The 24,111-nt window shown below is 43.2% G+C and overlaps 1 protein-coding gene across 1 annotated transcript in view; it reads left to right on the top strand.

Annotated features, from left to right (window-relative positions):
- Positions 1-238: 238 nt before the first annotated feature.
- Positions 239-24,111, top strand: part of LOC119160763 (uncharacterized) — a 107,429-nt gene continuing 83,556 nt past the window's right edge. Inside the window, exon 1 of the mRNA XM_037412991.2 lies at positions 239-504. Coding sequence (XP_037268888.1) covers positions 355-504 — 150 coding nt within the window. The 5' untranslated portion in view covers positions 239-354. The remainder of the gene's footprint in view (positions 505-24,111) is intronic.

The raw sequence follows: 24,111 nt of genomic DNA, 5'->3' as shown, positions 1-24,111 counted from the left end.
GCGCTCAAGCGCCGCGAGTGGCGGAGAGGGTGAAGCGAGAGAGAAGTGGAACGTACGAACATGTTTAAACGCGTACGTTAGGTGCACGTGAGGTTTAGTGCGCGTGAACCAACATGTCGACAGTGTAGCGAGCGGCAGTCACGGTAGCGAAGCGAGCGTGCGGCAAGCGAAGGAAAGAGGGACATCAGCGTGCACTGCGAGGGGAGCGTGACGTCACACGTACGAAGGAACAGCGCCGCACAGACTAGTCAAAAAACTACTTCGGATCTAAACGAAGAAAGCGTGGCGTTTCTTTGAATTTGAGGCTTTTCTTACGGTTTACACGGACTTAACATAGACGTCTGCCAATGCTTGATGCACGCATTGTGTTATATGCTTGGACTTACGCGCGTATCCGTCACGTCACTTCAGGTGGAGAACAGCTGCAGTGTGCAGTGCACCCCGGCGTATGGCCATGCCTACCACGTGAACATCACGGATGGCCTCTCGTGTGGCGTAGAGAAGGTGAGTGAGCTCTGCCGATCACATTAAAGCAGAAAAAAAGAGGGAGAATTACAAAGCATGGCGGACGTGCTTTATGAACAACTTTCTTAATCAACTCTGGAGCACAGTATTTGACAGCTTGAACTAGCAAGCCCTTGCGACAACGCCACGTCGACACCTTAACCCCATATTTTGCTCGCATTGAACAGTTTAGGTCATCATATTGCAGTCAGCGGCAAGGCGGGCCAGCGTCACTGAAACACTTTCTTCATTCTTGGCAGGACACAGAGACAAGCCTGGGAGTTAATCCCTGTTTTCTTCAAGCGCTAGCATCATAGACGCTCTTCGGCGCATGCGGTCCCTGAATCCCTGGACACGCCCGTTCTAGGATCTGCAACCTGGTCCGATTGGTGTCGGTCGTTGTGCGCCGCTAGCAACGTACAAAAAGGCTGCGTTCCTGGCTCGGCATTGCAGTCAGCGGCAAGACGGGCCAGCGTCACTGAAACATTTTCTTCATTCTTGGCAGGACACAGTGACAAGTCTGGTAGATAATCGCTGTTTTCGTCAAGCGCTGACATCATAGACGCTCTTCGGTGCATGCGGCCCCCGAATCCCTAGACACGCCTGTTCTTGGATCTTCATCACCGCAACCTGGTCCGCTTGGTGTCGGTCGTTGTGGGCCACTAGCAGCGTACAAAAAGCCTGCGTTCCTCGCTTGGCATTGCAGTCAGCGGCAAGACGGGCCAGCGTCACTGAAACATTTTCTTCATTCTTGGCAGGTGGGTCCCTAAACTTCACCTTGCATATAGTGATTTGGTTATTGCCGCTGACTGCACTGCAATGTCTTCCTTGTGTTCATCATGTACCAAGCTTGTCGAAGGCAAATTCCTGGTGTTCTCGAGTTGTAAAGCAAGCTTTCCCCTAGGGAAAAACTGTTCCGCGATCACTGACAGTGCTTATATCAAAATATCTACGGTTAAGCGTGAAACGTGGGCGTGTCAGATGTGCAAGTCTGGCATGGGTTCAGGTGATAGCAATGGTTCACTTGTTCCCCAGTTATCTACTGTCAATACCGAATTGGACCAGCTGACTAGCACTGTTGAGATGCTTGTGTTGAAAGTTCAGGAACTGCTCTCTTTCAAAGAAACCTCTGGATAGATGGCAGGCACTGTGACAGAAATTCAAACGTCTATTGAATTCCTGCCAGAAAAATATGATTAAATTCTCTCTACTATGACTTGTAACCAAGCCGGAATCTCTCATCTAAGATCTCAGGTGGAATCGGTTTCCGTTACAGTTGCCCATCAAGCTGAAGTTCTTGACAGAACGACAGTGCAAATAAATGAACTAGAGCAATATGGCAGACGTTGTAACTTTGAAATCCACGGTCTCCCTTCTAAACCACGTGAAAACCTAAGGTCCTTCATTATTTACTCAGCTGGACGTTTGAACCAAGTACATCGTTGGCCAACCCACGATATATCTACACGCCGCCCACATATTCTTGTGCAAGTAGAGAACACTTCGGTAAAATAAAAATGGCTTCGAGCTCGAAATGGCCTTTGTGGTCTTGCCCAGTCCGATGACTTTCCTCGTTAGTTCATTAATGAAAACTTGACATGGATGAACCGAGAACTCTTCCGATTGACCCACTCGAAAGGAAAAAAAAAGGTTATAACTTCATGTGGACGAGGGACGGAAATGTGCTTGAAGAAAAGCTGAAGGAGCACCTACCATTCGCATTGAAAAACTGTCAGATTTGGATAAGCTGGCCTAAACATGGCGGATATGGAAAGTATCACCTGTACCGACTTCGCGAATGCAGCTAAATTCCTTTATGGTGCCTCATCCGACGGCTTCAAAGTAGCGCATGTCAACATTCGTAGTCTTCGGAAACATAGGAATCAGTTCTGTGCCATCACTTCCTCATCTCGCCTATCTTTTGATGCTTTCGTCCTTACTGAAATCAACATTTCATCCGAACAATTTTCACAGTTTGCTCTGCCGGGTTACTAAGCTTTTTCATATACACGCCCAACAAGAAAAGGAGGAGGCATTGCTGTTTTAATAAGCAACAGATGTGCAGTTTCGCAGCTATCCTTGTCTTTTTCACAAGCTGAAGCGTTAGCACTGTGCTTGAACACGCCCGCTTTTTCAGTGACTCTTTTATCGGTGTACCGGCCTCCCTGTTTCAATACGTGCCTTTTCTTATCTTAACTTGAGTCCACACTATCATCTATATCGATAGAAGAGCATGCGTGCATCATAGGAGACGTCAACATTGACCTTTTGCGTCCCACTGTAGGCCTCGTTGCTGATTATCTAGACAGCCTTTCTAAATGGGGCTTATAAATGGGGCTTATAAATGGGCTGAATAAATCAAGCGACTCGAGAGGAATTTTTGGCTGGCAAGCTCGTCATGTCGTGCATTGACCACGTTTTCGTGCGTGCGCGGAACCTTCTCACAAAAACCGCAATAGTACAGACGAAGATAGCTGACCATAACTTTGTTTGTGGCTCAATCAGCTGTCCAGATATGACGACGATGCCAACCGATAAAAAAAACTAATTTCGGTGCTAGATCAAAAAACAAAATTGATAATCTGGTAGCTTATTATGGCTGGAATTCTTTTTTGTCAATAACGTTTTCTATTGATCTCTACGATAAAGTTGAAGAAGCGTTCATAAGCTTAAGTGCGACGCGAGCAATACACATTAAAAAACGTAAATTGGATAAGAAATGGATGTCAACACATTTACTGGCTGCAATAATAAAAGAAAAAGACTTTGGACACAATGTAAGCGTTATCCTAACTGTTCAGACTTGCGAGCCAAATTTAAGCAAAGCAGAAGCAAGGTTAATGCTATGATTCGCTCGGCTAAACGAACCCATTTCCAAGCCAAATTTAAGGATGCCAGTAACAGCAGCAAAAAAACCTGGGCGTTAATTAACACCTTTGGAGGTGCAAACACTCGTGTCTATATTTTGAATAACTTTTTTTCGAGTCAAGCCATTAATGCACAGGAGATTGCTGATGAATTTAACAACTTTTTCTCTCGAACAATTAAAAACACAAGTTCCCAGGTAGGCCCGTGCACTTTACGTCACAGTGTTAGCGAATCGGCTTATCTACCTTCAATATCACATGAGGACATACGATCTATCATTTTCAGTTTGAGTGTTAAAAATCTGCTGGTATTGATGCTGTTTCTATAACCGACTTGCACCGTACATTTGAATACGCCCATGAAGTTCTGCTAGCACTAATAAATCGCATTATTTATAGTGGAGAAATTCCCATAAATTTGAAAACATCAATAGTTGTGCCTCTACACAAAAGCGGTGCGCGTGATAAAATTGAATATTATCGTCCGATATCAGTTCTGCCTTCTATAGCACAAATACTAGAAAAACATTGGTTGTTAACGATGACAAGCTTTCTCGATAGTAACAACATTTTATCGCCTTGCTAGTATGATTTTCGACAGGGGAAAAGCACTCGGACGCTATTGGAAGACTTCTCTGATCAGTTGAACGAGGCATTCGATAACAACAAAGTTGCCTGTGTGCTCCTTCTTGACTGCAGCAAGGCGTTCGATAGTGTCCATCATACCTTGTTATTGGATAAACTTTTTCAGTTAGGGTTTAGGGGTGCTTTCTGGTCTTTGTTGGCAAATTTCCTCCAAGGCAGGTGTTAACTTGTATCCGTTGAAAAAAATTGACGTTCCACAGGGATCAATTCTTAGTCCGCTGCTATTCAATGTTTTTGTAAATGACCTTCACAGCACGATACCGGTTTCTCTATATCAATACGCCGATGACACTGGGATCGTGACGACTGCAAACAACTTTTATGAGGCGATTACCCTTCTTCAATCAGTTGCCACTAAAGCCATGGATTGGTTTCGAGATAACCTTATTAAATAATTGTGTCTAAAACTAATCTAATCTGCCCCCATAATCCTTTGAAGAAAGTAACCCTTGACTATCCTTTAATTTTGCATTGTTCTGACTGTTCATCCTGCTCTTGTAGGCCATTACAGTATTCATCTGTTGTGAAATACCTTGGCTTACACATTGACAGTGACCTTTCCTGGAATAGTCATCTCGCTTATGTTTGCGAAAGACTTCGCGCTGCGTCATGTCTATTATATAACATAAGATACAACATGCCGTTTTCAGTACGTAAGATGATAGCACACGCTTTATGTTACTGTATACTGCGTTACGGAACACCCATTTACGGACACTGTGCTGTACTATGGCACAATAGAATAAACAGAATATTGCGTTCGATTTTAAAAAAATATATCTTACGACCTGCACTTGAATTCTGAGAGGGACATTTTAAAAACGCTGTTTAGGCCAAACTTCAATGATCTGTTAAATCAAACGGTTGTTTTAAAACATTTCTAGTCCAAAGAATTCCTGGTTCCGTATGTTACTTCTCGTTCTTTAAGGCCCAAAGTACGTTACTAGAGGCCGCGGTGTTCAACAAAATACGGAACTAGAATACGAGCCCATTATGTCCCAACCTATTTCAATGTACTACCCCTCAGCATTTTTCGCGCAAAAACAAAATACAAATTAAAGAAACTGCTACGGCGTATCTGTCTACAATTGTTATGCATGTCGTGTGTTATTTCATATACACTTATTAGCAAGCATGATGCTGCATGATCGAGTGTGGTACTTTGCTTAAGAAGCATTTGCTATAATTCTGTTCTGTTTTCCTTTATACCTTTTCACTTTCCATTGCTGGAACTATTGTATAATGCTTGTAACTATTCCTTGTATGCCCTGTTGTTTCTAATCTTATATGCACGTCGTTTTTTGTCCTATCATCTCTCTTAGGCCATGAAATACAATCTTGTAACGCGTCCGGTTTGTTTTGCGGTCTGTCAGGCTCTGCCACTCAAGCCCTGGCTTTGGCAGGCCTAGTCACATGTACTGTTTTATTTGAAGAAATAAAATGTATTATTATTATTTTATTGTCCGAGAATCATTAGTGAATGGAATGGTCAAATCGATACACGTGATCAGACTGCAAGGTAACATTCTTCACCTTTAGCCCCGCCGCGGTGGTCTAGTGGCTAAGGTACTCGGCTGCTGACCCGCAGGTCGCGGGTTCGTATCCCGGCTGCGGCGGCTGCATTTCCGATGGAGGCGGAAATGTTGTAGGCCCGTGTGCTCAGATTTGGGTGCACGTTAAAGAACCCCAGGTGGTCGAAATTTCCGCAGCCCTCCACTACGGCGTCTCTCATAATCATATGGTGGTTTTGGGACGTTAAACCCCACATATCAATCAATCAATCATTCTTCACCTTTATTGCTGTTGTGTCATTGTTGGTTCCTTTGTATCTCTATCAATAATAATCACCCTGCATTGGTCACTAGTCCACAGTAGTGAATAAGTAAATAAATAAATAAATAAATATATAAATATATAAATAAACACATAGATAAATAAATGCGGCTCAAACATATATGACTCTGAATATCGGAGATAAGGTAAACACGATGCACCTTTACCTGACAAACTATTACCAGTACGTTTCCCTAAATGGCACCTGTTCGAATCGAGTTGGCGTTGCTTCTGACGTCCCTCAGGGATTCATGCTTGGGCCTCTGTTATTTTCTTGTATTTAATAATGAAATCACTACTGATATTATTGTTAGGAATAAACCGTATGCTGATAACTGCGTGATTTATGAAACAGTTCGGTCAATTGAAGCTCACACTAGGTTTAATGAAAACTTTCAAAGAATCATGTCTTGGTGTGAACAGTGGCAGATGGCTATTAATTCCGACAAGACGGTCTTTAGGCAAACATCCACAAAACGAAACCACATTTATTTAATTATGGGGCAAGCGGAAGCACTCTCTCGGAGGTAGGTGAATATAAATATCTGGGTTTATGGTTCACAAATAATTTATCGTGGTCAAAACAAATAGATGTTGTTACGAACAAGGCATTGCATAAATTATTCTTTTTAAGATGATCCTCAAAATTATCAACTCCTTCCGTTCGTTTACTTGCATACCAGTCCATTCTATTTCGTATGCTTCAATATGACGTGGCAATTGGAGACCTATACACCAAAACGAAAATTAGCAAACTTGAAAGAATACAAAAAAAAGCTGTTCGTTACATACTGTGGGGTCTCGAATTGGCGAACGCCACGCCACGCTCTTGGAGTGAACGGACACAGTGGACGTGGTCGGGGCAAACAAACAAACACATACATTTATACTAATTTAGACGACGATATCGTCCACCGAATCGATACATCAATCGTTATTAACACGCTAGAACATCTGTACACATTACCATACACTCCATGACAAACACAATAACACACCCAAGGCAGCGCCGCCAACATTTGGCTTACCACGAGGCCCCCTGGCGCGCAGGCCCGTGGTGCCACGCGCCGGTGGTGACCCCTTGCTTCCACCAGGGGTCACCACTGGCACTACCACTGTAACAACCATGATGATGATGACGATAGTGGTGGCGAACTCTCGCGAACACAATGCCATATATCGCCCGGTGGTTGTCACCCCGAAATACAGCTTTTGGGCGAGACGCGTTCGCCACGCGGTTTAAACAACGTTACAGGGGGTGTTAGCATCCCCACAAATCATAACTCATATCGTCATTCCTTTGCAAAAAAATCATGCAAACGAGAACTCAGTGATGCTCGAACTGCGTTACGAGCACCACTGAGACCCGTTTGCATGATTTTTCCTATATTTGTTTATTTGTCATGAAAATCTCTGGTGAGTTTGACCTGAGGACATAAGCTAATGATTTCGCCACTGCTCCTCATTTGCGACAGACAGCTATAGATGAAGCTATAGTGTATTCGGCTCCCAGGTGGATCGAATCGCACGTTCTTCCCCAACGTGATATTTAATAAGTGATAGGTAGGTTGATCTATTAGGTAGATGCAGAATTGGGCAATTATACTCTGAAATAGTATCGCGATATGAAATAATTGATTGATATCTGGAGTTCAACGTCCAAAAATCACCATATGATTATGAGAAACGCCGTAGTGGAAGGCTCCAAAAATTACGACCACCTGGGGCTCTTTAACGTTCACCCGCGACATGAAATAGTATCGCAAGATACTCCGACAAAAAGCATTGGAGGTATAGCTACAAAATACTATCGCAACAATTGTATCTCTTATGATACTTTCCAATTCTATCTTAAGATACGTCGATACAATCGCAAATTTGTTGTTATAGATCCCCACATTGTAGTAGCGTCAGCCTATGCGCAAAAACCTCTGAGAATTTCTGGTATAAGACAATTTTATTTCATGTTAATTTAACGTCTGTTAGTATCTCAAAAGTCTTGTCTTTGCATTACTTTACTCAAGAGAGTTATTACGGTATGTTACAGGTGCCTTACACGACAGATCTTTAGGCAATTCAATGAAAGTGGTTCTCGCTTGCCATTCCTGTAATTGATAGAAGTCCCTGCCAAGCCTGCCGACCTTCTTGTGGGTTGTCATCTAATCACACGAGCTTCATTATGATGGCGAAAATACCCGTGTGCAGTTTAACGTCGTCCATACCGTTTATGCAAAATAAATCAATGGTTTACAGCAGGAATAACGCCGTTAGCATCACTTTTTGTGACATATTGAGTATACGTAGAGCGCATAAAAGGAAAGTGGTACAGGCCTACGCGCCTACATCCAGCCATGATGACGTATAAGTTGAAAGCTTCTATGAAGACACGGAATCGACAACGAGTAAAGTAAAAACGCAGCATACTTTTGATGGGTGCCTTCATGTCAAGGTAAGAAAGAAGCAGGCTGGAGACTAGGCAGTAGGGAATCATTGCATTGGTACTGGAAATGGCAGAGTGATGTCAATAATAGTGTTCGCATAACTCAATAAATACCGCATCTTGAATACCTTTACCAAAAACAAGTGAGCCTTAATTGGGCATAGAGGAGCCCTAATGGCGAAAGTAGGAACGGAATAGACTTTATACTGAGTGCATTCTCAGGCGTCAACCAAGATGTGGAAGTGCTTGACAAGGTACGATGCAGTGACCATAGAATGGTAAGGTCTTGGATTAGGCTACTCTCAGCAAAAAATTTCTGTGGCAGCACAACCAAGGCTACGACGCTAATGAACACCTTTTTTTACTACGTTCCTGAATGTAGTCCATGAAATTTTATATACTGCACAGCATCAAGGAAAATATAATAGTAAAAAAAGCAAATGTGTTCAAGATCGTTCGAATTGTTATTAGGAAGGTTAACCCATGCATAATTTTTGTTCTTTGGTAATTCTAGTTTTCTGGTATCAGTTGACCTTTTTCCTGCCCCAGTAAACAACGATGGGGTCACCCGGTTGCAGCAAGTTCACATCGAAGCTTGTGAGAGAGCATGCGTGCGTGTTTGTCAGGTGATCTGCATTCATCAACCAGATATAAATGAATGCAGTGGTGCGTCGTGAAATGTTTTGTTTTTCGCACATGCAATGACCGAGAAGTTGTGTGCGACTTATATAATCAGCAAACTGGGACTGTCATCGCGATAGCCACCTTGAAAGTGACACTGGTGACCAGCTGGTCTTTACAAAACCAGCTGCTTGAAAGCGAAATTGCAGTTCGAAACTGTATACGTAAATGCCATGACTTTTTTTAAGTGAGTTGCGTGCGTGGTCGTTATTTCGGCTGCCTGATATGATCAAGCTGAAGATCGCATACTGTAACACCATACTTCTCCGTGTCTACAACGGAAGTTGTTCTTTGCGTTTCGCAATGACAGTAATTTATGATTATATAATTATCAGTGCAAAGCTACACCTGGGCAACAGACGCGTTCATATATACTATGCAGTTGACTGTGCAAGAACAGTGTTCTCGGTGGAGTAAATATTGCGCTTGACCCACTTGTATTACCAACGTCAAACGCCCGCTCATGACCAGTCGTGGCCAAGATTTCTGCTACCCGTCGATAACTTCGCGTACCTTATGAAAAAATCGAACGTGAGCGCCTCCAGAAAGTTCTTGCTCTACAAAAGAAGATAAACACCGATGCCGACTCAGTATGCACGGAAGTTTAGGAAATATTTTTGTGCCTTCGCGTTCTTTTTCCCATCGGCCAGTTTCTGCTCGGACGTGCTTTTTTTTTAGTATATCTAAGCTTTTCAATGAAGCTTCTTGTTATTTTTTTGAGAAAATGTTTACGTTATTGATTCTCTTCTAAAAAATTTATTATTTATTGAACGGTGCTCGTGCGAAAGGGTACACGTTGGATGCGTTCGCGAAACCGAAACCAGAATCACCCGCAGACGGACTACTTGGCGCAGTGCAGAAGCCTGCCTACGCAGCTTTGGCTGTGCTGCCATAGAAATTTGTCGCGGAGTTTAGACTTGGACAAGGAACGACAAAAACTGATACGCATGAAGATAATGAATGAACTTGCACTCAGAAAGAAAGTACAGGAATTCATAGCCTCACTTCAGAGCAGATACGCGGCTGTTATCGAGGTAACCAGCCATCGCGTTGACACGATTAATGATACTCTGACGAGTGTCGTTACGGAGTGTGCAGTGGAAGTTGGAGGTACGGTAGTTAGACAGGACACTAAGAAGCTGATCCAAGAGACAAAAAATCTCATTAAAACGCCAAAGCACGGAATCCTGAAACACAACAGACAAAACTCAACTGGAAGGGCTTTTAGGTTAATGCAAAAGCGTTAAGTATCCGATGTAAGAAGGTATAACTTGGAGATAATTGACGATGTTTTTAAGAACGAAGTAAGCGTCAAAGTGGTGAAAAGAAAACTTGGGATAGTCAAAAACAACATTTATTACTAGGGGACGAGTAACTAACAATATGGATAGAATAGTTAAAGTAGCGGAGGAGTTTTATAGAGATCTGTACAGTAGCCGGGACAACTACGACCATAATGTAACAACTACTGATAACCCTCATGACATCCCACTTGTAACGACAGAGGAAGTTAGGAAAGCCTTGCAGGGAATGCAAAGAAGGAAAGCTGCTGGTGAGGATCAGCTAACATCAGATCTGCTGAAGGACCGAGGACATATTGTGTTAGAAACACTGGCCCCCTGTTTACAAAGTGTGTGCTGACAAGGAGGGTACCTTTGAGGAATGTTAATATTTTAATTCATAAAAAAGAGAACAACAAAGGATTCGATGAAATAAAGGTTGATCAGCTTTCTCTCCGTCGCATGCAAGGCTTTCATAAAAGTTATTGCTCATAGAATAAAGGCAAAATTTAAATTCAATCAAAGAAAGGATCAAGTAGGATTTCTTACAGACTACTCAACAATCAATTACATTCATACTATAAATTAGGTGATAGAGAAATGCTCAGAATCAATGTTACTCGGAATACACACAACCACAATTCGTAGCCTTCATATATTAAACGTAGGAGTTTGATTCAGTAGAGATATCAGCAATCAAGCAGACACTAGGCCTCGACGTAGCACATATAAGCATCTTGGAAGAAATTCTCAGAGGATCAATTGCCACCATAGTGCTCCATAACGAAAATAACATTATACCAATAAAGAAGGGTTTAAGACACGTGGATTCGATCTCTCCAATGCTGTTTATCGCGTGCTTACAGGAGGTTTTCAGAGGCCTAGAATGGAAAGAGTTAGTTATACGATTTAATGAAGAGTACCTTATCAACGTGCGCTTCACCCATAACATTGCATTCCTGAGTAACTCGGGAGACATATTGCAAGTCATGATTACTGATTTAGACAAGGAGATCAGGAAGATAGGTCTTCAAATTATACTGTAGAAAACTAAAGTAATGTACAACAACCTCGAAAGAGATTCTTTTCGATATAGGTAGTAGTGCAGTTAGAGTTGTAAAAGTAGCACAGGTAATAACCACTAGAATGAAGAAACTAGAAAAGTAAGAATGGGGTGGAGCACATCCGGCAGGTATCTCAAATTATGAATGATATATTGCCACTATCTCTCAAAGAGAAGGTATATAACAGCGGCGTATCACCGGTACTTACCTATGAAGCAGAAACCTCGAGTATTACAAAGAAGGCTCACCTTAAGTTGAGGACGACGCACCGAACAATGGAAAAGGAAATGATAGGTGTAATCCTAAGGGACAAGAAGAGAGCAGAGTGTGTCAGGGAAAAAATGGGTGTTCAGGGCATCATAGTCGAAATCAAGAAGAAGAAATGGCCATGGGCTGGGAACGTAGCGCGAAGGCGAGATAACCGCTGGCCAAAGGATCACAGATTGAATTTCAACAGGAGGCAAGTGTTTTAAGGTAAGGTAAAAAGTTAGGTGGGCAGATGAGATTAGGAAGTTTGCGGGTACAAAGTGGCAGCAGGAACGAGTCGACTGGCAGAACATGGGAGAGGCCTTTGCAGTGGTCGTTGTCAGGTCGATGATAAAGATGATGATGAGAGGGCATAAAACTGCAATAACTTTCACTTTCTTCTTATCTGCTAATGTGAAGTGTTCGTTATCTATATATGAAGTGCTGCTTCTGAAATAAAAATTAGTTGCGAGTGTAGCGAGTGTCGTGTTTTCTTGTCCTCTTCGTCCCCGTGAATTTGCGCTACTACACCATATGGTTAAATGACGTTATCTATATACTCACTGACGTGCAATCATTTTTTGTTGAGAGAACACGTGCACCCTAGATGGCTCGGGCCTATTGCATTGTAACATGTGGTGACTATGAAGAAAACTGCAGTCACCGCGGCAGAGACGGAACTCTTTATCGAGCTAACTTGTGCCCAGAAAACTAAGAGACGGGTTCGAATCCCAGCTGCGGCGGCTGCATTTCCGATGGAGGCGGAAATGTTGTAGGCCCGTGTGCTCAGATTCGGGTGCACGTTAAAGAACCCCAGGTGGTCGAAATTTCCGGAGCCCTCCACTACGGCGTCTCTCATAATCATATGGTGGTTTTGGGACGTTAAACCCCACATATCTATCAATCAAAACTAAGAGACTCAAAGTACAAGCAAAGTGCACTGTAATCTTATAGTGGCTATAAATGCCCTCGGTCTCCGGTCATCGGCGAAACGCATCTTGTTTTTATACATTACTGATCGCACCTTACAGCGTTATCACTGGCGCTTTCGTGAGCCTACGAATCAACTGGAGTGCACGCTCATTGCGCGTAATATTAATAACTGTTTGATATCACGTCCTAAAACTACGATATGATTATCAAGGACGTAGGAGGGGAGGGCTCCGGATGTTGTGACTATCTGGTGTTTTTTCAATTTTCAAATAAATTTAAGCACATGCACCTATTAGCCCCGAAAAGTTAGAGTAGCGCCGCCTGGTGGAGGACGTCACGGCACGGACTCTTCGATGTGAGCCGCGACGCGTCTACATAGTGATGTACTCGCTTCGTGCGCTGTTACATTGGTTGCGTTCGCTTTTTGCTTGTCTCAAGCTGCAGGTCAATGAAGGAAACAGATTTAGTAATGTATCACATAAAACAATAAAAAGTTCACTTTTGCTTCCGCACAATCCCGTGCTGGGCTGTATAGGAATGTGAGGTGAGTGAGAAGGTATATGTCACGCTGCTAACCCCGATGATAGATTCCATTCGGGGCGACGACAGCCGCATTCCGGCGGGTGTGAAAATGAAGAACACGCTTCTGTTTGGATACAACAAACTAATTGACACGTAATCATGTGATCTGCAGAAGGAGTAAGACACCATATTTACAATATAATGTTGAGTTAGATGTGCGCGGGCTATTCTTTTCGGTGATATCAGGACTTCACCTCTCCTAGAATAATTTGTACTGGAGGAATCCGCGCATCTGCGGAAGCTCCGCGCTGGCGTGCAGCATCGAGTATCGCAAAATATACCGGAAGGCGCTCGCCCTAGAATAGCGGCGCCACTGTTGCGTGTTTTTCTCGTGTACTTGCTCACTCAACACGTTGTTCAGTTTCATGTTCTCTCGCAATAATTTTGAAACTTTAATTGACCAAATTATTGAGGTCAAGTACGATCGAGGTTAGGTGTGGGAATTCTTATTGCGGGTAGATTCTGTCTTCCTGCAGAACCATAGCAACGGTGCGGTCACGCTCCGAACTTCCAGTTTAGATAGCCATCTCATATGTCAAATTTCCTTGCAGTTTATTGCCTGTTGGTGGACATGACGTGCGAGACCAGTCGTCGCCTCATCGAGGCGAAGGTTGTTTAGTTATTACATGGGTTCAGAGGTGTATAGGGTGAATTTTTTTTCGGGGTCGGGGAGGGCACCTCCTTGAAATGGTCATTTTTCTCTCTGCACGGGGAAAAATTTGGGGGGAGGGTAGGGGACAGACACGGTGAGCCATCCCCTGGTTACGCCACTGCTTGGGACACGTCTATGAGTGTGCCATAGAAAGAGTTCATTGTGACTTTTTGACGTTTGTGTTCAAATCATTGCTATCAGTGGTGCTCCCACGTGAAGCTTCCAATAGCGTTTGTGATGCCGTGGTAGAACACTCCAGCATTTCATGCAAATCAAGGTATAGCACTATATAATCCATGGTGACTGCTGAGGTGGTGATGATGCGGTGCACGTGGACTAAAAACCGGTTCTGAAGGCGGCGCTGCCGTAGCATGGGCTGGCAGGATGGTCAGCTCTGCGCTGCTCTGCCTTCTCGGGTGCTGTTCAGTGACCCGTTGCTTGTCTTGGTGCCCGATTAACGGAAGTTTTTCTGGCAATGTTTTTGCTGTCCACGCGACTGCGAGGTGATGCGGAGTCATCGGCGGCAACGACACTGCTTTGCACCTAGGTGCGAAACAGGGTATATCTTTGTAAAAAAGGTGAGCAGCTTTCGCTTTTCGCTGCACCAAAAGATGATTCACGGAGGAAGGTTTGGGAACAGAATTTACATTGAAAGAATGTGACCTTGAACGAAAGCGGCTCTGTATGTGAGCTACATTTCGAGTCTTCATGTGTTCTCAGAGACTACGTACACGTTATAAACGGCGAAGAAGTTCGCGTACCACGTAGGAGACCAGAGCTAATGCCGTGCCGATGTTACTGCCTAACGCTTCAAGCTACTTATCGAAGAAAGCGCCGCATCCAAAGCCTCCGAGTAAACCGGAAGAACTCGGCGGTCAAATCTACCATATCCAAGAAAACTGCAGCACCCTGTGTTGACGGTGAGGCCATTGATCCATGTTCATCTATGGACCCATTCCTGCTGGCTACGAACCCGAGCTGGCGAACAGTACAGGGACTGCATAGAGTCACTGGAAAAATTTTTGCCAGTGACTCTAGGACTGCAGCTTGGCTGCAACGCTTACTCAAGCTTTGTTTACCTTGAATTTATATGAGCTCGATCCCACCGCACCTCATGTCAAAGAGTGGTAAGTTACGTGCTGTCACTGCTTCATTTTTTTTTTCGTGAAGGGTATCAACCAATCTCGAGAGGCAAAACGAAGAAAAAAAAGCTGCACGTGAAAATCAGTCGGTGTTCATAAAGGTGCCACCGCGATGAAGTGATCGTGAACTGATAGTTCCACGGAATGGCGACGAATTTAATCGGTGTTACTGCTCGCTGCAGTATGCGCGCTCGTGAATAAAGGGTTTCTTCTTATAGTCTGACAGTGGTGCCAAGTGATGTGTCCTTTTGACTGAACAGTGCAATATCCCGGCCACAGCAGCAGTATTTCGGCGGGCGCGTAATCGTTTAAAGACCCGAGATTGTCAAAATTATTGCCAAGTCTTCAGCTACAGTGTGCCTCTCAATCAAATGGCAGTTTTGTAACCTTAGAGACATAATTAAAATTGCATGATGCAACTACGTACAAGAACGGTGCTGCGCGCGTAACAAAGGAAGTCGAAGCTGTCGCAGCGTGCAGACTGCGACTCGATATAGCAGTAATATAACAAGAAACTTTCGGGTTTATATATGTTCCTTGGATATCTCAATCTTCCTAATTTTTTATTCGTTCACCAACCGAGCTTTAAAAACTGCTGGCCGTTTAAGGGAGAACTGCTTCGCCATGAATTGTTGATACCTGCATTTGAATAGTGTGTTGTGGCTTTGAAGTTTTTTTTTGTTTTGAATGCAGTAAAAACAAACGCATTAGAAAGCTTTTCGCGGACGTGTCAGCAATTACGTATGGAAGCGCATATCACGGGATACAATCCCGGCCACGGCTGCTGCATTTTCGGAGGAGGCGCAAATACTGAGGTGCGTGTACCTAGATTTAGATCCACGTTAAAGCACCCCAGGAGGTGGAATTTCTGGAGCACTCCTCTACGGCGTCGCTCACAATAGTATGGTGGTTTTGGGACGCTAAACCCCTGCTATTACTAATTTCAAAGCACAGAAGTGCATAAAAGGCAAAGCGTGAGGTGACAGCCCATGCTAAGGTGGCGCCATCTCGCGGCTGTCGATACCAACTGCGTCAGCCATGGCTCTTCCCTGAAAACGCTACGCTATGTTCTAGTACACTACAGTATCGCTAAAGACCGTGTACATGGCGGGCGCAGAAAAAGGCGACAAGCGCCGGCGGAGCAGGCGAGTCCGTGCCGTGACGTCACATCTCCGCGACCGCAGCGACGCCAGTGTTCGTTCTCGGGGCTAATAACGTTTCGCCGCTTTCAGAATGTGGCCTCCACTGCAAGATTTGCACGTAATCTCACCAGGACAATTTGAGTCAATCTCGAAGATTTCGAAGAATTTTGACGTGACTTGCGCCGAGTGGGAGTAAGTTTTCATAGGACGATAGCCTTTTCATAGACCTCTCCCTGTTTGTAAATAGTGAGACGTCACTGCGGGCACCCCCCCCCCCCCCCCATACCCTCTCTCGGAGCAGCTCCTGGTTGGCAAGAAAGTTCCTCCGGTGGCATTTTTCTGCACAGCAGAGCTATGTGCCTGCTTTCCTTCGACAAAACTGTATACATTGCTATGTTCTAAAGTCACAGATTTTGAAAGAAGGGGGTCGCGGAAGGGTCAATACTCATGGTGTGGAAATTTGCTCGTCGTAGTTGGATGGATGGACAAACTTTGTTTAGAGTACTGAGAGACGCGACTAGCACGCAGTGGGCTTCACCCACGTAGATAGTGCCATAAAAACAAAAACAACAATCTGATCTTTTTTTGAAAGCGAGTGTTTTGAATGTACACGTTTACTGGAACTTCGAGAAATATTTGCATGGCATGGGTGTAAACTTATTCGATTTTCATCGTGGCATGTGTAATGCAGTTTTAAACAAGGTACAGCATTGGCGGCAGCCTGGTTGTGAGCTGCTGTTCACGACGTCACGAATAAGATTCTCACTCATTGCCCAGAAATCTGATCGGAGATGAATAAAAAAAGAAACACTTCTTTCCGTGGCTTAGGCTGAGGTTAACATATGCTCGTGAAAATCAAAGTGAAATTCTGCCACTGCGTTTGTCAATAACCCAGTGAAAATTCATGTCCCCACCACGGTGGTCTAGTGGATAAGGTACTCGGCTGCTGACCCGCAGGTCGCGGGTTCAAATCCCGGCTGCGGCGGCTGCATTTCCGATGGAGGCGGAAATGTCGAAGGCCCGTGTGCTCAGATTTCGGTGCACGTTAAAGAACCCCAGGTGGTCAAAATTTCCGGAGTCCTCCACTATGGCGTCTCTCATAATCATATGGTGGTTTTGGGACGTTAAACCCCACAAATCAATCAATCAATCAAAATTCATGTGATGTAAAACCCGACATCCTAACGATATATAATATAATCTGGCACACTTACCTTGCTGCATTTAACACCTATAACGTGCTTTCGTGTGTACGTAATGCTCCTTCAGGCATGATACACACTTCTAATGCGCATTGTCACTTCATAAGGATCGAGCCGTAAAAGTACAAAGTAGAAGCTCTGCTGTTTCTATTAACACGTATCAGTTATTCAATAATACGAGTTATAGCCGTGGTGAAGCATGAATGCTGATTCGGCAACGCTACAACATGCTTATAGCTCATGCGTAGTCGTATATATCACCCGGAATTCATGAACTTTTATTTTTCTGCGCGCCGCACATGTGCTGAGAGGTACCCAATCGCAGATGATCACGTCAAATGTACTTTTATCTTGACTACCATGTCAGATCGTAAAGTTTCATTGACAACCGGTTACTGAAACTGGCCCACAACGAATACCAGTGTTTTCGCAAACAGGACGCATCGCGTTATCCAGACTGCACACACCATGCACAATATTCCCAGTTTTATAAAGGTGAACCAACATTATTGATTCCTTTCAACGCATACTACACGCCGCAGTCAACACTGCACATTTTCGAAGGTGATGCCGCTGTTCCTCGCGCAGGCTGCCACGTGTGTTCACTTCTCCGAGATAAACAGCCAGCCAGCATGGCGAATATTTCATCACGCACTTTATCACACACGTAGATTTTCTCTTACACATACCACCGCAGATGTTGCCACTGTGATATGAAGACTAAGCTTTCAAAAAGAAAAAAAAATGCCCCAAGCACCGATCGACTGCACCCCACTCAGCCACCGGCGGGAATGTTCTGCCAACCACCGCCTTGCACGTGAACCGGTGACGTTATGCTGTGACGTACCCCAGTAGAGATCTATTGAGTCTCGGAAAATGCATAGATACGTAGTTTTAAAGGCCGAAATGTTTATTGCGTTACATTGACCACGTGAAAATGTGAAATAAAAGGCGGATGTTTGCTTCGCTAAAAAAAATCAGGCAATTTAACTAAAACAACCCTGTGCGGTCACTTACGAGTGACTTTGCGTGCTAAAGAACTTTCGTTTCTTCACATTTCAGCCAGATGGCGCTATATCTCACGCGGCATCTTGAGACAGAGGACTAACGTCTTTCAACGTCCTTCGATTTGATTTCATATCATTTATTTTACCATCAGGGTACATAAAGGCAATACAAAGAAGGGTAAGTTATACAAAAACAAGAAATTGAAAAGTTACAACAACTAAATATAACATAATAATTAAAATACCTCTTCAGACAAACTAAGCTATGACAGGCTGCAGATGTAATCGGTTAGTGCAGCTTTGAATGATATAGCGTCCTCGATGCAGGCGGTGGAGGGGGGAAGACATATCCACTCAGCACTCGTTTGTGGTAGAAAGGAGTCTGAAAAAACAATTGTGCAGCAAAAAGGAATAGAATTTTTTTCTGATGATCAAGACGTGATTCACCATCTACAATAATTATTCGAGAAAAACTCACTGGTTCCATTTAAAACGTGCTAGCTTTGAGCAGGGACCGCTAGGGGCACTGGCTGTATGGAGGGACTGAGATGAGTTCCTGTTTGGGTGAATTGTTATGGTATATGACATTAAAAAAACCATAGACGAAAAATATGTTTTCGAAATTTCAAATTTGTTAGTCTAAGGTCCGATTTCATTACTGAAACTTTAGGTGTGCGGGAACAGTTTGAGTTAATGAACTGAATAAATGATAGTTGTTAACGTTTTTGGCCAGGGTCCCAAACAGAAGAACACTCGAGTTTGGGTTTAAATAATGCTTTGCAGAGTAGAATTTTTATATCACATGGAGTTTTGGAACAGTTTTGCGTATGAACCCAGAAATATGTCGGCGTTAGTGATGTTTTCAAAGTGCGCATCTAAGAAAGTTTATGGGTGAGTTGAATTCCGAGACACTTATATGATGTTACGTACGCAACATTGATGGTTCTGATGGCATAGCCGAACGATGTGGATGAGTCAGGGCAACGCCAGAAATGAGTCATTTTGCATTTAGTAGGATTTAAGAACATAAGTCATTGTGAGCACCAGGTTTATATGGTATTTAAGTCTGATTGAAGAAGAAAGTTAGGATGATGTGTGGTTTTCTATGGCTCAAGGGCCAATCTTGGCCAAAGAGCGCCATGAACATTGATAAGCGAAGAACAGTGGTTCGTCATTGAAGCGATATGAACAAGATGTGAACAATGGTGATGTTACACGGCTGTAAAGGGGCATAAAATTTCATGCCCTAAGGTGGGTTCAAACTCAAGAGCATTAAAATCATGGTGGTTTCGTGAAACGTGTGAAGGTGCAATAAACAACTATGTTGGTGGTGAGAGCCGCCGCTGCTGCGACCTCTACAGAGGTTGAGATACAAATCACCACAAAATATGGGGTGAAATCTGTAAAAGCTGTGTACATCTTCAAAAAACATTAACAGTGATCAGAAATTAAAAAGTGCATCCCTACCGATGAGCATCGCAGGGTGTAGTGGAAGCTGCTGTCGGTAGCAAAGTAAAGAGTGATTTTTTTTCTTAAAGCATCTAGATAACTACTACAGTGAACTAGGATGTAGGGAACCGTAAGTGGATCTCCGCACCTCTCACAGATGGGTTTGTCATGGCCAGACAAAACGTATGGATGTTTCGAGTGTGTGTGTACTATCTGTCGCCTTGTGAGCGTTACTTGTGTATAGGGTGATCTGGACACTGGTGGTCTGTTTCCAAGTATCGGTTTCACCACGTGTAGTTTGTTTTCAGTTCGCCTATCCCAAAGGGGCTGCCCGCACCCTGAGCTCCCATCGCATGGAAGGGTTTCATGTCAGGAGCAGAGGCGGCCAAGGATGCACTGGTGGGTGCGTGGTCGTGCTCAGACGCAGCTAGCTGGCCTGCAACCACGTTTCCAGCGATCTCAGTGGCCTGGCGACCAGCATACAAAGACATGTCGTCTTAGGTTGTAGATCGTGCATAAAAGAAAGTAAAGGTCGTTTCACATGGCACAAAAAGTAGCGATTTTGAGGCTGCGAATTCACTCGCAGCGAAAAAATTGGTAGTTCGCTCCCGCCGCAGCGGTCCGTGGCGTGCTTCCAACATGTTGGAAATTTTCACTCTGATCGCAGCGGTGGTAGGCGCACAAGGGTTCTATTCAAATTCATGAGGCATTTCCTGTCACTACCCCACATAGTGTGTAACAACACTTTCAAAATATTCATTGTTTTCAAGCACCTGTTCTTTAAATACTTGATGTTAGGTATGAAGGTTAGTTTTGTGTCTACTATTAAACCCCGGAATTTACGCTCAGACTGTACAGACAGACGTTGGCCATGCAGGTAAATCTCGGAGCCGGATGAACGCCCCTCTCGCGGCAGAACAAGACACATGTGCTGTTTTGAGCGTTCAGTTTAAAACCATTCTCATTTGCCCATTCAGAAACTTTGTTCAAACCTAATTGAACCTGTCGTTCACATATTGAGAGGTTGCACGATTTAAACCAACCTCCACATCATCAACATATGTACAGCAAAACATATTTGAGATTTGGTTTATTTCACCATAATCGATATATAATAATCTATACAGTTTTAACAAAGGTCGAATAGCAAAGAGGAAAAGTATCATTCATGGTGAGTATAGCAGGGTAAAAGCTGCAATATCAGCAGCTTGACAAGCCCCGCCACCCCAACACAATGGCAGCAAACCTGCGGTACAGAGAAGAGTTTGCTTTAGACAAACATTTCAACTCGCACTGCAAAAATGAAGACAGACATTGAAGAAGCGTTTATCATAGAAATGTAAACATTTATTGTAACCATACCGAAAATGGAATTTTTAGTCATTACACATAGAGTATCGCTTTGTAATATGAACTTATTTTGTACAGTGGGTAGGCAAAATTATAGTAGCTGTGACCCATACTTTGTACGAGGCTGTGGAGTGTACCAGTTAGCAGTGTGTCTTGTTGAAAGTGTAGAAGTATCTACAGTTAAATTTGCAAATGTATGTATGTTGCGGCTGTTACGGATTAGCTCTGATCTGAATGTTGCTAAGATACATTATTCACAGAGAAATTCAAGTTTTGCGTGGGACAGCGAGGCGCAACGAGTTCATTTTGACTATGAAGAGTGTGCAACTTCATACACCTCCCTGAGGCACACCTGTTTCCTGGACAAATGTTCCCGACAAAACAGTACCTAATCGAACACAGAATGTCCTATTGGTGAATTAGCTTTTGATATTCAACACTCTACCCCGTACACCGAAGTTTGAAAGGTATCTCAGTATGCCAAAGTTCCACCTAGTATCATAGGCCTTCTCCATATCGAGCAACACAAACATAAACTGCTTATGAGCGAGAGAATTACGAATTTCTGTTTCGTTACGGACAAGGTGGTCAGTGGTGAACCTAACCTCTCTATGCCCACACTGGTATGGGTAAAGTAGGCCATTACTCTCAAGGAAGTGCATCAGTCGCCTTTTTATCACTGTTTGAAAGACCTTACAAGGAAAAACTGTTAACGCTATTGGCATGTAGCTGAAAACTGATGACGGGTCTTTGCCTTAATTTAGAATCAGGATAACGATAACTTCTTTCCAGGCTGAAGGTAGCTCGCCGGAAAACCATATTGCATTTTACAGACAGAGGAGGGCTTTTTGGGTTTTAGTGGGAAGGTGTTTTTTTTTTCATTTTATTGAGGTTGTTATGACTACATTTCATGAAGTGTACAACACTGATTATACCCATAGCCATAGGCTAGTAGGGGGTCTAACGGGAGAAAGTATACAAGCATAATACAAATTGTATACAAAAAATGAGAACATCAAAAAACGTTGATTTTTTAACGAACGAACAAAAATACGAGAAGAGACACATTGTTGCACTTTGTTCATAAATAATGAAATAATCAAATACAGAAAAAGATGAAACTATGTGTAAGGCTTAGTACATGCTATTGATCTACATGTAGCAAATATTTTTTGAGTGCACTCGAGAAGGTCCTAGAATCTTTATTCTGAAGTGGTATGTTATTCCACACTTTTGCTCCTGCGAACTGTAGTAAGTGTTCACCATACACGTTTTTAGTAGGTGGAAGATTAAAATTCCGCAATGTCGTGCATCTAGTGACGCGGGACGAGGAAGAAAAGATAGATACATCAAAAGGTACACTGTGTGCAATAACATTATTGATGGTGACTGCGGTTTTATGCTGCCGTAAGTAATCAAAAGGTAGAATATCCAACTTTTGAAACAAAGGCTCACTGGGTTCATTATATGCGGCATAATCTATAATTATAAGTGCACGCTTTTGTAATATTCGAATAGGATCAAGGTAAGTTTTAAAGGTCCATCCCCATGAGTCTTAGCAGTATGATAGATGACTATGAACAAACGAAAAATAAATGACTCAGAGAATATTTCTGCTAAAATAATTTCTAGCAGCCAGTAGCATACTGCAGCCAGATGCTAGCTTAGTAAAAAACAGAGTTAATTTGTTTTTTCTAGTGTAATTGGCTGTCGAACACTACACCGAGATATTTGAATTCATTTACATGCTCAAGTTGGCAGTTGTTCATTGTAGCCCCGCCGCGGTGGTCTAGTGGCTAAGGTACTCGGCTGCTGACCCGCAGGTCGCGGGTTCAAATTCCGGCTGCGGCGGCTGCATTTTCGATGGAGGCGGAAATGTTGTAGGCCCATGTGCTCAGATTTGGGTGCACGTTAAAGAACCCCAGGTGGTCGAAATTTCTGGAGCCCTCCACTACGGCGTCTCTCATAATCATATGGTGGTTTTGGGACGTTAAACCCCACATATCTAGCTAGTTGTTCATTGTAAGTCGAAATGACTCACAGTTTACATTTCGGTAACGGGAGTGATAAATGGTGTATTTGGTTTTCTTTGCATTGAGTGTTAATTTGTTCACTGTAAACCACTTAAACATATTTTCTAGTTCTTCATTAGCTCTACATTCTAGATCGGCTATGTTATCGGCGGTAACTATTAAAGCTGTGTCATCAGCGTACATTAGCAACTCGGCCTATTTGAGTATGCATGGCAAATCATTTACATATAGTGAGAATAACAGTGGTACCAGGATGGACCCCTGAGGTACCCCTGTCTTTATGTTTAATAATGACGACGTAAGATCTTGCATGTTGACCATTTGATGACGTCCATCAATATAGTTAGAAAAGAGGCTAAAAACTATGCCGCGGAATTCATAATATTTTAATTTCATAAGCAGAATATTATGATCGATGGTATCGAATGCCTCTTTTTAATTCAATGAAGAAAACTGCCACAAGAAGGTTGTTGTGCAGTGCTTTGTTAATCTTCTGTGATAACGATAACACGGCTGTTGATGTGAAATGGTGTGATCTAAATCCATGCTGCTCCGGGCAAAAAGCATTATGTTTTTTCTAAAAATAGGCGCATTCGTTTTCCAAGAATCTTTTCGAATATGGTGTTTATAATGCTTAACACAGATATGGGCCGATAGCTTGAAGGATCAAAGCGATCGCTCTCTTTATATACCGGCACAACATTGGCGTTTTTCTAAACAAGATGAGTACGTCGACGTACGCAAGCAACGGTTAAATACGTGGCACAAGATGGAACTCAAGATATCAATGTTATCTTTCACCAAGCGAGCAGTAATACCATTTATTCCACTGGCTTTGTTCATGCTTATATTGGCCACAGTGTCATGAATTTCATCCTCACTGATGTAGTGAAGAGCAAACGCATTTCTTAAGGAGGTTGAAAAACATTTCATTTCTCTACTAGGGAATTTCGCGGCTAAGGTAGAGCTGATTTCAGTAAAGAATTAATTAAATTTATCAAGTATACGTAAATCAACTACATTAGGTGATACACGCTGTGTTGGTTCTTAACCGACAAT

This window comes from Rhipicephalus microplus, chromosome X (assembly GCF_043290135.1).
Source record: "Rhipicephalus microplus isolate Deutch F79 chromosome X, USDA_Rmic, whole genome shotgun sequence".
NCBI classification, from domain to species: Eukaryota; Metazoa; Arthropoda; class Arachnida; order Ixodida; family Ixodidae; genus Rhipicephalus; species Rhipicephalus microplus.
The sequence above is the reverse complement of the archived record's forward strand: the minus strand, read 5'-3'. Positions and strand labels throughout refer to the sequence as shown.